Source organism: Neoarius graeffei, chromosome 25, assembly GCF_027579695.1.
Source record: "Neoarius graeffei isolate fNeoGra1 chromosome 25, fNeoGra1.pri, whole genome shotgun sequence".
NCBI classification, from domain to species: Eukaryota; Metazoa; Chordata; class Actinopteri; order Siluriformes; family Ariidae; genus Neoarius; species Neoarius graeffei.
Window position 1 is genome coordinate 6,025,771 of NC_083593.1, and position 15,369 is coordinate 6,041,139.

Consider the following 15,369-nt stretch of genomic DNA (forward strand, 5'->3'; position numbering starts at 1 on the left):
GGGTGGCGCATAATGCCACCAAGTTTTCTTAAGATACGCCAAAGGGTGGCCGAGAAATGAGCACACTTCCTGTTTTGCATCTGCCAGCCAATTTTGATTGGCTGCCACGGCCAAACGCTTATGAAAGTCTGAAAACCGGGTATGTTTCTTATGCAGCTTCGTCCCCAGTTGCCATCTACCAAGTTTGGGAGAAATTGTTCAAAAATTGAGGGAGGAGAAGCATTTTAATTGATTTGCACGTAATTCAAAATGGCGGAAAATCTACTAGGTGGAATATGACGAGACAGGGCGCGTTGGATTCCTTTTGACCCAAGCATTAGAGCGATACTAAGATTTTGATGATGAGACGTATGGTTCAAAAGTAACAAGCAGAAATGTACCTGCAACTTTGACCTGTTGGTGGCGCTAGAGAGTTTGAGGTGCTGAGTTGAAATTTGGTGAGAAGATCCTTGAGGCAGCCTAGAATCAGTGTGCCAAGTTTAAAAGCCTCTAGTCAGACGGTTCTATGCGTTGCCATAGAATTTCATTGATTTTAACAAAATTCAAAATGGTGGAAAATCCTCAAGGCAGAATATGATGTCATAGGGTGCGGTGGATTCGGCTTGAGCCAAGGATTCCTGACATAGTGGAATTTTGTTTCTAGGCAAAACGCATCATGAGATATGAGCCAAAATACATTTTTCCTAGTTATAGCGCCCCCTAGCAGCCAATTTATTCCAAATTTTTTTGCTGCCCTTTGGGGAGGGGTGTTGCATAAAGCCACCAAGTTTCGTTAAGATACGCCAAAGGTTCGCTGAGAAATGAGCACACTTCCTGTCTTGCATCTGCCAGCCAAATTTGATTGGCTGCCACGGCCAAACGCTTAAGAAATTCTAAAAACTGGGTATGTTTCTTGTGCAGCTTAGTCCCCAGTTGCCATGTACCAAGTTTGGGAGAAATTCTTCAAAAATTGTGGGAGGAGAAGCATTTTAATTGATTTTCACATAATTCAAAATGGCGGAAAATCTCCTGGGTGGAATAGGACGAGACAGGGCCCCTGGATTCGTGGTGACCCAAGTATTCCAGCGATACTAAGATTTTGATGATCAGACGTATGGTTCAAAAGTAACAAGCAGAAGTGTACTTGCAACTTTGACCTGTTGGTGGCGCTAGAGAGTTTGAGGTGCTGAGTTGAAATTTGGTGACAAGATCCTTGAGGGAGCCTAGAATCAGTGTGCCAAGTTTAAAAACCTCTAGTCAGACGGTTCTATGCGTTGCCATAGAATTTCACTGATTTTAACAAAATTCAAAATGGCGGAAAATCCTCAAGGCAGAATATGACGTCATAGGGTGCGATGGATTCGTCTTGAGCCAAGGATTCCTGCCATAGTGGAATTTTGTTTCTAGCCAAAACGAGTCATGAGATATGAGCCAAAATACATTTTTCCTAGTTATAGCGCCCCCTAGCAGCCAATTTGTTCCAAATTTTTTGTGGCCCTTTCGGGAGGGGTGCTGCATAAAGGCACCAAGTTTCGTTAAGATACGCCAAAGGGTGGCCGAGAAATGAGCACACTTCCTGTTTCGCATCTTTGCAGCCAAGTTTGATTGGCTGCCACGGCCAAACGCTTGTGAAATTCAAATCACTGGGTATAACTTTTGTGCATCTTAGTCCAATTATGCTATCTTCCAAGTTTGGGAGAAATTGGTAAAAAATTGAGGGAGTTGAAACATTTAAATTGATTTTCACAAAATTCAAAATGGCGGGAAAAATATATGGGCGGGAAATGACGTCATGGGGTGCTTTGGATTCGTCTTGGCCCAAGGATTCCAGGGATACCAAGTTTTTGAAAATCAGACCAACGGTTCAAAAGTTACAAGCAGAAATGTACCTGGGACTTTGACCTGTTGGTGGCGCTAACGGGTTTGAGGTAGAGGCCTGAAATTTGGTGAGAGGAATGTTGAGAGTGTCTAGAATCAGTGTGCCAAATTTCACAACTTTTTACCAGACGGTTCTATGGGCTGCCATAGACTTGCAGAGGCGGAAGTGGACTGAATAATAATAATAATAATAAATATAGCTGCAAGCAGCAATGCGGGGCCAAGCAGTGTGACCCAGCCTAAGTTGCCATGGCAACAGAAAGAACTGACCAGGCAGACGGTCATAGGCACGCACAGGAAGTGTTTACAAGCAGAAATGTACCTCCAACCAGATGGTTAGAGGCATGCACGGCTTCACCGTCAAATTCGATTGACTGTGATGGCTGAAATTACTTCAAGTTTACTAGGTGTGTGTGTGTGTGTGTGTGTGTGTGTGTGTGTGTGCTAAAAGACTGCTGAGATATGAGCTCAATTATATATGAGCCAAAACACATTTTGGAAAGTTATAGCACCCCCTAATGGCCAAAGTGCACCAAATGTGGTATGGGCACTTATGGAGGGGTGGGGCATAATCCCACCAAGTTTGGTTAAGAAAGATCAAAGGGCTGCCGAGATATGAGCACACGTCCTGTTTCGCGTCTGCACATCCAAGTTTGATTGGCAGCCACGGCCAAACGCTTATGAAATTCGAAAAACCGGGTAAGTTTTTTGTGCAGCTTAGTGCAACGTTGCCATCTACCAAGTTTGGAAGGAATTGGTCAAAAATTGAGGGAGGAGAAGCATTTTAATTGATTTTCACATAATTCAAAATGGCGGAAAATATACAAGGCGGAATATGACGGCATAGGATGCGTTGGATTCGTTTTGACCCAAGGATTCCAGCGATACACAGATTTTGACGATCAGACATACGGTTCAAAAGTAACAAGCAGAAATGTACATGCAACTTTGGCCTGTTGTTGGCGCTAGAGAGTTTGAGGTGGTGAGTTGAAATTTGCTGACAAGAACCTTGAGGCAGCCTAGAATCAGTGTGCCAAATTTGAAAACCTCTACTCAGACAGTTCTATGGGATGCCATAGAATTTCATTGATTTTAACACAATTCAAAATGGCGGAAAATCCTCAAGGCAGAATATGACGTCATAGGGTGCGATAGATTCGACTTGACCCAAGGATTCCATAGGCAGTGGAATTTTGTTTCTAGCCAAAACGCATCATGAGATATGAGCCAAAAGACATTTTTCCTAGTTATAGCGCCCCCTAGCAGCCAATTTGTTCCAAATTTTTTGCGGTCCTTCATGGAGGGGTGTGGCATAAAGTCACCAAGTTTCGTTAAGATACGCCAAAGGGCGGCCGAAATATGAGCACACTTCCTGTTTGGCGTCTGCGCCGCCAAATTTGATTGGCTGCCACGGCCAAACGCTTATGAACTTCTAAAAACCGGGTAAGTTTCTTGTGCAGCTTAGTCCACAGTTGCCATCTACCAAGTTTGGGAGAAATTGGTCCAAAATTGAGGGAGGAGAAGCATTTTAAGTGATTTTCACAAAATTCAAAATGGCGGGAAAACTATATGGGCGGAAAATGACGTCATGGGGTGCTTTGGATTCGTCTTGACCCAAGGATTCCAGGGATACCAAGTTTTTGAAAATCGGACCAACGGTTCAAAAGTTACAAGCAGAAATGTACCTGCAACTTTGACCTGCTGGTGGCGCTAGAGGGTTGGGGCTGGGGACCTAAAAATTGTTGTGGGGAATGCTGAGACTGTCTCGAATGTGTGTGCCAAATTTGAGCATTTTCCTATGTGTGGTTCTATGGGCTGCCATTGACTTCCCATTGGAGAAGAAAGTTGAATAATAATAATAATAATAATAATAATAAGAAAACCGACAAACTCATTAGGGGCCTTCGCCAGCTTCGCTGCTTGGCCCCTAATAATAATAATAAATATAGCTGCAAGCAGCAATCCGGGGCCAAGCAGGGTGACCCAGCCTAAGTTGCCATGGCAACAGAAACTACTGACCAGGCAGACGGTCATAGGCACGCACAGGAAGTGTTTACAAGCAGGAATGTACCTCCAACCAGACGGTTAGAGGCATGCACGGCTTCACCGTCAAATTCGATTGACTGTGATGGCTGAAATTACTTCCAGTGTACTAGGTGTGTGTGTGTGTGTGTGTGTGTGTGTCTGTGCTAAAAGACTGCTGAGATATGAGCTCAATGATGTAAGAGCCAAAACACATTTTGGAAAGTTATAGCGCCCCCTAATGGCCAATGTGCACCAAATGTGGTATGGGCCATTTTGGAGGGGTGGTGCATAATCCCACCAAGTTTGGTTAAGAAAGGTCAAAGGGCTGCCGAGATATGAGCACACTTCCTGTTTCGCGTCTGCACAGCCAAATTTGATTGGCAGCCACGGCCAAACGCTTATGAAATTCGAAAAACCGGGTAAGTTTTTAGTGCAGCTTAGTCCAAAGTTGCCATCTACCAAGTTTGGAAGGAATTGGTCAAAAATTGAGGGAGGAGAAGCATTTTAATTGATTTTCACATAATTCAAAATGGCGGAAAATATACCAGGCGGAATATGACGCCATAGGGTGCATTGGATTCGGGTTGACCCAAGGATTCCAGCCATACTAAGATTTTGACGATCAGACATACGGTTCAAAAGTAACAAGCAGAAATGTACTTGCAACTTTGACCTGTTGTTGGCGCTAGAGAGTTTGAGATGCTGAGTTGAAATTTGCTGACAAGAACCGTGAGGCAGCCTAGAATCAGTGTGCCAAATTTGAAAACCTGTCGTCAGACGGTTCTATGGGTTTCCATAGAATTTCATTGATTTTAACAAAATTCAAAATGGCGGAAAATCCTCAAGGCAGAATATGACGTCATAGGGTGCGATAGATTCGACTTGACCCAAGGATTCCATAGGCAGTGGAATTTTGTTTCTAGCCAAAACGCATCATGAGATATGAGCCAAAAGACATTTTTCCTAGTTATAGCGCCCCCTAGCAGCCAATTTGTTCCAAATTTTTTGGGGTCCTTCAGCGAGGGGTATGGCATAAACTCACCAAGTTTCGTTAAGATACGCCAAAGGCCGGCCGAAATATGAGCACACTTCCTGTTTGGCGTCTGCGCCTCCAATTTTGATTGGCTGCCACGGCCAAACGCTTATGAAATTCTAAAAACCGGGTAAGTTTCTTGTGGAGCTTAGTCCAAAGTTGCCATCTACCAAGTTTGGGAGAAATTGGTCCAAAATTGAGGGAGGAGAAGCATTTTAAGTGATTTTCACAAAATTCAAAATGGCGGGAAAACTATATGGGCGGAAAATGACGTCATGGGGTGCTTTGGATTCGGCTTGACCCAAGGATTCCAGGGATACCAAGTTTTTGAAAATCGGACCAACGGTTCAAAAGTTACAAGCAGAAATGTACCTGCAACTTTGACCTGCTGGTGGCGCTAGAGGGTTGGGGCTGGGGACCTAAAAATTGTTGTGGGGAATGCTGAGACTGTCTCGAATGTGTGTGCCAAATTTGAGCATTTTCCTATGTGTGGTTCTATGGGCTGCCATTGACTTCCCATAGGAGAAGAAAGTTGAATAATAAATATAGCTGCAAGCAGCAATGCGGGGCCAAGCAGTGTGACCCAGCCTAAGTTGCCATGGCAACAGAAAGAACTGACCAGGCAGACGGTCATAGGCACGCACAGGAAGTGTTTACAAGCAGAAATGTACCTCCAACCAGATTGTTAGAGGCATACACGGCTTCACCGTCAAATTCGATTGACTGTGATGGCTGAAATTACTTCAAGTGTACTAGGTGTGTGTGTGTGTGTGTGTGTGTGTGTGTGTGTGTGTGTGTGCTAAAAGACTGCTGAGATATGAGCTCAATGATATATGAGCCAAAACACATTTTGGAAAGTTATAGCGCCCCCTAATGGCCAATGTGCACCAAATGTGGTATGGGCCCTCTTGGAGGGGTGGGGCATAATCCCACCAAGTTTGGTTAAGAATGGTCAAAGGGCCGCCGAGATATAAGCACACTTCCTGTTTCGCATCTGCACAGCCAAATTTGATTGGCTGCCACGGCCAAACGCTTATGAAATTCAAAAAACCGGGTAAGTTTTATGTGCAGCTTAGTCCAAAGTTGCCATATACCAAGTTTGGAACGAATTGGCCAAAAATTGAAGGAGGAGAAGCATTTTAATTGATTTTCACAAAATTCAAAATGGCGGAAAATATACAAGGCGGAATATGACGACATAGGATGCGTTGGATTCGTTTTGACCCAAGGATTCCAGCGATACACAGATTTTGACGATCAGACATACGGTTCAAAAGTAACAAGCAGAAATGTACATGCAACTTTGGCCTGTTGTTGGCGCTAGAGAGTTTGAGGTGGTGAGTTGAAATTTGCTGACAAGAACGTTGAGCCAGCCTAGAATCAGTGTGCCAAATTTGAAAACCTGTCGTCAGACGGTTCTATGGGTTGCCATAGAATTTCATTGATTTTAACAAAATTCAAAATGGCGGAAAATCCTCAAGGCAGAATATGACGTCATAGGGTGCGATAGATTCGTCTTGACCCAAGGATTCCATAGGCAGTGGAATTTTGTTTCTAGCCAAAACGCATCATGAGATATGAGCCAAAAGACATTTTTCCTAGTTATAGCGCCCCCTAGCAGCCAATTTGTTCCAAATTCTTTGGGGTCCTTCATGGAGGGGTGGGGCATAAACCCACCAAGTTTCGTTAAGAAACGCCAAAGGGCGGCCGAAATATGAGCACACTTCCTGTTTGGCGTCTGCGCCTCCAATTTTGATTGGCTGCCACGGCCAAACGCTTATGAAATTCTAAAAACCGGGTAAGTTTCTTGTGAAGCTTAGTCCAAAGTTGCCATCTACCAAGTTTGGGAGAAATTGGTCCAAAATTGAGGGAGGAGAAGCATTTTAATTGATTTTCACAAAATTCAAAATGGCGGGAAAACTATATGGGCGGAAAATGACGTCATGGGGTGCTTTGGATTCGGCTTGACCCAAGGATTCCAGGGATACCAAGTTTTTGAAAATCGGACCAACGGTTCAAAAGTTACAACCAGAAATGTACCTGCAACTTTGACCTGCTGGTGGCGCTAGAGGGTTGGGGGTGGGGACCTACAAATTGTTGTGGGGAATGCTGAGACTGTCTAGAATGTGTGTGCCAAATTTGAGCATTTTCCTATGTGTGGTTCTATGGGCTGCCATTGACATCCCATAGGAGAAGAAAGTTGAATAATAATAATAATAATAATAAATATAGCTGCAAGCAGCAATGCGGGGCCAAGCAGCGTGACCCAGCCTAAGTTGCCATGGCAACAGAAAGAACTGACCAGGCAGACGATCAGAGGCACACACAGGAAGTGTTTACAAGCAGAAATGTACCTCCAACCAGATGGGTAGAGGCATGCACGGTGTCACCGTCAAAATCGATTGACTGTGATGCCTGAAATTACTTCAAGTGTACTAGGTGTGTGTGTGTGCTAAGAGACTGCTGAGATATGAGCTCAATGATATATGATCCTAAATACATTTTGGAAAGTTATAGCGCCCCCTAATGGCCAATGTGCACCAAATGTGGTATGGGACCTTTTGGAGGGGTGGGGCATAATCCCACCAAGTTTGGTTAAGAAAGGTCAAAGGGCTGCCGAGATATGACCACACTTCCTGTTTCACATCTGCACTGCCAAATTTGATTGGCCGCCACGGCCAAACGCTTATGAAATTCGAAAAACCGGGTAAGTTTTATGTGCAGCTTAGTCCAAAGTTGCCATCTACCAAGCTTGGAAGGAATTGGTCAAAGATTGAGGGAGGAGAAGCATTTTAATTGATTTTCACAAAATTCAAAATGGCGGAAAATATACCAGGCGGAATATGACGCCATAGGGTGCGTTGGATTCGGGTTGACCCAAGGATCCCAAAGATGCTTAGATTTTGACGATCAGAAGTACGGTTCAAAAGTAACAAGCAGAAATGTACCTGCAACTTTGACCTGTTGGTGGCGCTAGACAGTTTGAGATGATGAGTTGAAATTTGCTGACAAGAACCTTGAGGCAGCCTAGAATCAGTGTGCCAAATTTGAAAACCTCTAGTCAGACAGTTCTATGGGTTGCCATAGAATTTCATTGATTTTAACAAAATTCAAAATGGCGGAAAATCCTCAAGGCAGAATATGACGTCATAGGGTGCGATAGATTCGTCTTGACCCAAGGATTCCAGAGATAGTGGAATTTTGTTTCTACCCCAAACGCATCATGAGATATGAGCCAAAAGTCATTTTTCCTAGTTATAGCGCCCCCTAGCAGCCAATTTGTTCCAATTTTTTTGGGTTCCTTCATGCAGGGGTGGGGCATAATCTCACCAAGTTTCGTTAAGATACGCCAAAGGGCGGCCGAAAAATGAGCACACTTCCTGTTTGGCGTCTGCGCAGCCAATTTTGATTGGCTGCCACGGCCAAACGCTTATGAAATTCTAAAATCCGGGTAAGTTTCTTGTGCAGCTTAGTCCACAGTTGCCATCTACCAAGTTTGGGAGAAATTTGTCAAAAATTGAGGGAGGAGAAGCATTTTAAGTGATTTTCACAAAATTCAAAATGGCGGGAAAACTATATGGGCGGAAAATGACGTCATGGGGTGCTTTGGATTCGTCTTGACCCAAGGATTCCAGGGATACCAAGTTTTTGAAAATCGGACCAACGGTTCAAAAGTTACAAGCAGAAGTGTACCTGCAACTTTGACCTGCTGGTGGCGCTAGAGGGTTGGGGGTCGGGACCTAAAAATTGTTATGGGGAATGCTGAGACTGTCTAAAATGTGTGTGCCAAATTTGAGCATTTTCCTATGTGTGGCTCTATGGGCTGCCATTGACTTCCCATAGGAGAAGAAAGATGAATAATAATAATAATAATAATAATAATAAGAAAACCGACAAACTCATTAGGGGCCTTCGCCAGCTTCGCTGCTTGGCCCCTAATAACTATAAGAAAACCGACAAACTCATTAGGGGCCTTCGCCAGCTTCGCTGCTTGGCCCCTAAATATAGCTGCAAGCAGCAATGCGGGGCCAAGCAATGTGACCCAGCCTAAGTTGCCATGGCAACAGAAAGAACTGACCAGGCAGACGGTCATAGGCACGCACAGGAAGTGTTTACAAGCAGAAATGTACCTCCAACCAGATGGTTAGAGGCATGCACGGCTTCACCATCAAATTCGATTGACTGTGATGGCTGAAATTACTTCAAGTGTACTAGGTGTGTGTCTGTGTGTGCTAAAAGACTGCTGAGATATGAGCTCAATGATATATGAGCCAAAAGACATTTTGGAAAGTTATAGCGCCCCCTAATGGCCAATGTGCACCAAATCTGGTAAGGGCCCTTTTGGACGGGTGAGACACAATCCCACCAAGTTTGGTTAAGAAAGGTCAAAGGGCTGCCGAGATATGAGCACACTTCCTGTTTTGCGTCTGCAACGCCAAATTTGATTGGCAGCCACGGCCAAACGCTTATGAATTTCTAAAAACCGGGTAAGTTTTTTGTGCAGCTTAGTCCAAAGTTGCCATCTACCAAGTTTGGAAGGAATTGGTCAAAAATTGAGGGAGGAGAAGCATTTTAATTGATTTTCACATAATTCAAAATGGCGGAAAATATACCAGGCGGAATATGACGCTATAGGGGGCATTGGACTCGTTTTGACCCAAGTATTCCAGCGATCCTAAGATATTGACGATCAGACATACGGTTCAAAAGTAACAAGCAGAAATGTACCTGCAACTTTGACCTGTTGGTGGCGCTAGAGAGTTTGAGGTGGTGAGTTGAAATTTGGTGACAAGAACCTTGAGGCAGCCTAGAATCAGTGTGCATAATTTGAAAACCTCTAGTCAGACAGTTCTATGGGTTGCCATAGAATTTCATTGATTTTAACAAAATTCAAAATGGCGGAAAATCCTCAAGGCAGAATATGACGTCATAGGGTGCGATGGATTCGTCTTGACCCAAGGATTCCAGACGCAGTGGAATTTTGTTTCTAGCCCAAACGGATCATGAGATATGAGCCAAAAGTCATTTTTCCTAGTTATAGCGCCCCCTAGCAGCCCATTTGTTCCAAATTTTTTGTGGGCCATTATCGAGGGGTAGGGCATAAAGCCACCAAGTTTCGTTAAGATACGCCAAAGGGCGGCAGAGATATGAGCACACATCCTGTTTGGCGTCTGCGCCGTCAATTTTGATTGGCTGCCATGGCCAAACGCTTATGAAATTCTAAAAACCGGGTAAGTTTCTTGTGCAGCTTAGTCCAAAGTTGCCATCTACCAAGTTTGGGAGAAATTGGTCAAAAATTGAGGGAGGAGAAGCATTTTAATTGATTTTCACAAAATTCAAAATGGCGGGAAAACTATATGGGCGGAAAATGACGTCATGGGGTGCTTTGGATTCGTCTTGACCCAAGGATTCCAGGGATACCAAGTTTTTGAAAATCGGACGTACGGTTCAAAAGTTACAAGCAGAAATGTACCTGCAACTTTGACCTGCTGGTGGCGCTAGAGGGTTGGGGGTGGGGACCTAAAAATTGTTGTGGGGAATGCTGAGACTGTCTGAAATGTGTGTGCCAAATTTGAGCATTTTCCTATGTGTGGCTCTATGGGCTGCCATTGACTTCCCATAGGAGAAGAAAGTTGAATTATAATAATAATAAGAAAACCTACAAACACATTAGGGGCCTTCGCCAGCTTCGCTGCTTGGCCCCTAATAATAAGAAAACCGACAAACTCATTAGGGGCCTTCGCCAGCTTCGCTGCTTGGCCCCTAATAATAATAATAATAATAATAAGAAAACCGACAAACTCATTAGGGGCCTTCGCCAGCTTCGCTGCTTGGCCCCTAATAATAATAATAATAATAAGAAACAGTAGAATCACTATGGGTGCCTTCGCAGCTTCGCTGCTTGGCCCCCAATAAGAAACAATAGAATCACTATGGGTGCCTTCGCAGCTTTGCTGCTTGGCCCCCAATAATAATAATAATAATAATAATAATAAGAAAACCGACAAACTCATTAGGGGCCTTCGCCAGCTTCGCTGCTTGGCCCCTAATAACAGCAGCTCAGAGAAGGACCAGCTGCAAGGTAAATGACACGCAAATAACACTGTTTGTTCTAATACCTTTACTATAGAAATGATAACATAACTCTCAGGGACTTGTACGCTAAACTTTCATAATTTACGTTTCAGGAGTCTCCAGTGTCTGTTCAGCTTCAGGAAAGAGGAGTCATCCATAACAGGACTTGTGTTATTACTTGCAAGAAAGATGAAAATTTAAAAAAAGAGGCTGATTTATAGCTATAGCCTAAGTGATAACAGGAACTAGCTTGTTTTGTGGATGCAACTCAGCAGATAAAAACTACATGTAAACCAAGAGTGTCGCATGATTTTTTTTGTCAAAGGTTAGATCTAACAAAATTCCAGTAGCTGCCCTGTATGCACAGAGAACCTCGATTGCGTTCAAGAAATAAAGGTTGAAACAAATTAAAAAAACAAAACCAAAAAAGATGTGACGTGGGAGGATCTTAAAGTAGAAACAATGGAGTCAGCAATTCCTCTGCCTCTCCACCAGCATGCGAGCAGGGACATCTCTGCACTTCTCTCCCTCTTTTTCTGAAACGCCCACCCTCTACTCCTCTACCACTCTTCCAAACTCACTCTCTCACACACACACATATATATATATATCTTTCCGCTCCACTGACAGCACGAGTTCGGTCTCTGTTGTTGCTGCATTGGACCAGCGCAGGTGCTTGTACATCCTCTCAATGCACCACTGTGCCCGAGAACTGGAATAACCTTTTACAAGACAAGACGGGAACAAAATAACAGCAGCAGTTTATAGTCTTGTAAAAGGAGGACAACAGGGGGAGGGAAAGCAACCAGAGGGACAAAGAAATGACAGGCGAGAGATGGAGAGAAGGTGAGTGATTCACAATGCAGTAGCTTGTATCCCACATGAGGCACAGTAGAGCAATGGATAGTCAATAACTTTGTCAGCAATCTAACAACCCTAATTATTATTTTAGACAGCTTACCACAACAGGGGTCAGCTCTCCAGCAATCAATAGCATATGCTGTGAAGCAATTCCTCCAGCCAGTTAACATTTATTACATTGGCTACCACAAACGAAAGCACCTGATTCAAGTCGAATGCAGTACTAGGAGGATAAGTGATGCTGCAGTAGAATCCACACCATCCAGCATGAGCATCAAGCATTATTATTATTATTGGCTCAATCTGTCACTGTGTAGTTACAGGAGTAAAAAGTCACACAGTTTGCTGCAACTCATTCACCAGAGTACATACAGTACATACTGGGACATACATGTCCCAAAGTGCATCCAATGCAACTGCTTGTGCTTTCTCTGGCTCCACAGATGGACAACTAAGCAGTCGCAAAGTAGCTGATTTATTGACAAAATCAAAAATTTTTAACCTCTCCAAAACAAAAAGTAAGAATGCCTTTGAATGAGGTGGATGGCTGTCAAGATTTTGTCAAGAACTGCAGCATTGCTGGAATTTTGAAGGATTCAGTGTGCAGAGGTGGCAGCATTGCTAACAAGCAAGTGTGGGGGTTGGGGGCACACCTTGGACAAAATAGCACATTACTGCCCCAGACAACACCAACCAAAAAGACTCCAATTCCAACTCTTTAGTTTCTACTGGCTGACAAGACCTAGATGCATAAATTCACAGGTCAAAGTTTACCTAGTTTGGTTCACTGCATTTAGCTGACAAAGCACAAGGTGTAGTTTCCAGAAAGTGTAAATGTGAAAGCTAAACTCTAGATATTGCCACCTCTATAGTCTGCATTTGCAACCATAAACTACCCCCAAGAGATCCATCCATCATCAGTATGGTAGCTGAAAACAGCTCTTGGTAAAACATCCAAGGAGGCCAATTGTGAAATTGTGCAGAAGGTACAGAATCTACAAAGGGTATACCAACGATGGGTCAATTCACTGTCTCCCACAGGTGTGCACTGAAGATGTGTGAAGCCACTCTCTTGTCCTGTATGCTGCTGCTGCTGCTGTATGCTTCCAGGTGCATCAATGCAGCATGTCCCTTGGTATGTTCCTGTAGCGAAAGTGATAGAGAGGTAGACTGCTCCTGGAGAGGACTAAGAACCCTCCCCAGTGGCTTCCAGCTCAACATCCACTCTCTCAACCTTTCCCACAACCGTCTGGCTGACCTGGACCATGTCCTGGCCAATTACACCCACCTCCGCACCTTGGACATTTCTCACAACCGACTTTCCCACATGCCTGCCTTGTTGCCCCGCTCACTGTGGGAACTTTACGCCTCAGGCAATCGCATCCGCCTTCTGAAAAAGAACGACACAGTGTACCACTGGAACCTGCGTCTACTGGATTTGTCGGCAAACAGACTAGAGCGTGTTGTATTCATCAACAATACACTACCCAGCTTGCAGGCTCTCAACCTTAGCTGCAACAAGTTCTGGACTGTGCCTACTAACATGCCCCGAAACTTGGAGATGGTGGATCTGTCACACAACACGCTGGTACAGATCCTGCCTGGGTCACTTGACCGCCTACCCAGACTATCACGTTTCTACCTACATGCTAATCACTTTCCTGCAGTGTGTGAAGGTGCCTTTGAGCAACTTCATGGATTAAGACTTGTCACACTAGGAGACAACCCTTGGGCTTGTGATGACCACTCCAAAATCAAGTATCTGCTAGACTGGGCCAAGCACACCTCAGCTCGTGTGCTGGGTTGCCCGTGCCACACATGGTCAACCTGTGGAGAGTCTCAGCTTGCCAGGGGGACATCAGGGTGGTACTTTGCCTCCTACACACTTGCTCCACGTAGCAGAATGGGATGGGAATTCAATCGTCTTCTATCTGGGGTGACCACCTACTACAGGTCTGAAGAAGTGCTCACTGGCAATCAGTACACCAGGAAGGCTCCAAAACTCTCGAGTCATCCAGACAACAACGAGGAATCTTTTGGGCATGGTTTTCTTTTGACCTCCACTTCTCAAAGCCTTTCTTCTACAAGCCTGCATATGCCAACAGATACGCCGGTCACCGAGGATCTCCTCACAACCAGTGGAGTTTCCACTTCAACTACACGCAGGACAACCACTCTTCGCACCAGGAGTGTCAGGAGAACCAATCAGAAGCTTGGCAGAAATGCAAGCCCAGAAAACAAAGCTTGGTTTATGTTCACAGTCTCGCTAAATGTGCTCTTTCTGATAACTACTGACCATGTCGTGTGAGACACCTAGACAGCTTTGCTTCCATCATGATATTTGTAAAAATTTGAAAAACATACCTGATCGCATTGCATTTTCAATAATATCCCTGCTCTGTAACTGCTCCTGATTTCGGTATTCTTAATCTTACAAATGAACTGTTCGCATAATTATTTATTTGTAAATGAAAAGTAAGATTGTAGGTGGGAACAAACAGAGTCATGCACTAATTCACACAGTGATGACAGGAAGTTTTTGATTGGAAATCTTTTAGCATATCGTTTTAGCATTAGGTTTAATCCATGTGGGGGAAAACTGGCCTGCATTTACACATGGAGAAGATTCTGTACCAGACAGAAATCACGATCACACGAGGGAAAATCATGATATGCAATGCAAAAAGAGATACTATAGGTTTACATTTCTGACATGAGGACAAGCTTCACTTCATCTTTCTTACATTACAGGCATTTATCCAAAGCGACATACAACATACCCAGAGCAGCCTGGGGAGCAGTTTGGGGTTAGGTGCCTTGCTCAAGGGCACTTCAGCCATTCCTGCTGGTCCAAGGAACTGAACCAGCAACCTTTTGGTCCCAAAGCTGCTTCTATAATTATTAAGCCAATTGAACCCTGACTTCACATTACAAATGAATGCAATTCCTCTTTCATCAGCGTGTTGTAGTCGTATCATACTGATGTACAACCACTGTCCAATCAGGAAGTGTGGCTGCAATTGAGGAAAAGCAGAGGGGCATGACCGAAAGCATAACGTTTCAAGAGGCTTCTTTAACCTCATTGTATCTTCACAATGTGAAACTTTAAACATTTAATCTTTCCAGAATTACTACTGAAACATAATCAAAGCACATATGTTTGTATATTGCATTTCACCCCCCCAGTGTGGCTGATTACCACTCTGGCACAGAATCTTCTCCATATTTACAATCTGCTATAAATAAACCAAACACAGCATCTCAGTTGCTAACTAGAACTTTGCTTATCTGAGATTTGCCTGATAACAGCTTGCACTTTGATGTAGTTTACCAGCACGGCTGCTTTGGTTGTATAGACGATGAAAATTAAAAACGCAGTTTGTTTTTACATTTGTGACACTAGAGATGTGTGTATTTATTTACAAAAAACACATCACTTTTCTATGATCCAAAAACGGGCGCGCATCCTGAACAAGGCATGGCAGATTTACGGCCCTGGATTTAAAATTAAAATGTTT

At 43.9% G+C, this 15,369-nt stretch overlaps 2 protein-coding genes across 4 annotated transcripts in view; one reads left to right on the top strand and one right to left on the bottom strand.

Moving 5' to 3' along the window:
• nf1b (neurofibromin 1b) overlaps positions 1 to 15,369 on the bottom strand; it is a 153,482-nt gene that overhangs the window by 63,517 nt on the left and 74,596 nt on the right. The gene's annotated exons all lie outside the window — the stretch shown is intronic.
• Positions 12,867 to 14,159, top strand: LOC132873760 (oligodendrocyte-myelin glycoprotein-like). The gene has a single exon (XM_060909566.1). The coding sequence runs from the start codon at positions 12,867 to 12,869 to the stop codon at positions 14,157 to 14,159; it is 1,293 nt and encodes a 430-aa protein (XP_060765549.1).

Excerpts from the sequence above, each read along its gene's own strand:
- LOC132873760 (XM_060909566.1), top strand. The coding sequence starts at position 12,867 with ATGGGTCAATTCACTGTCTCCCACAGGTGTGCACTGAAGATGTGTGAA.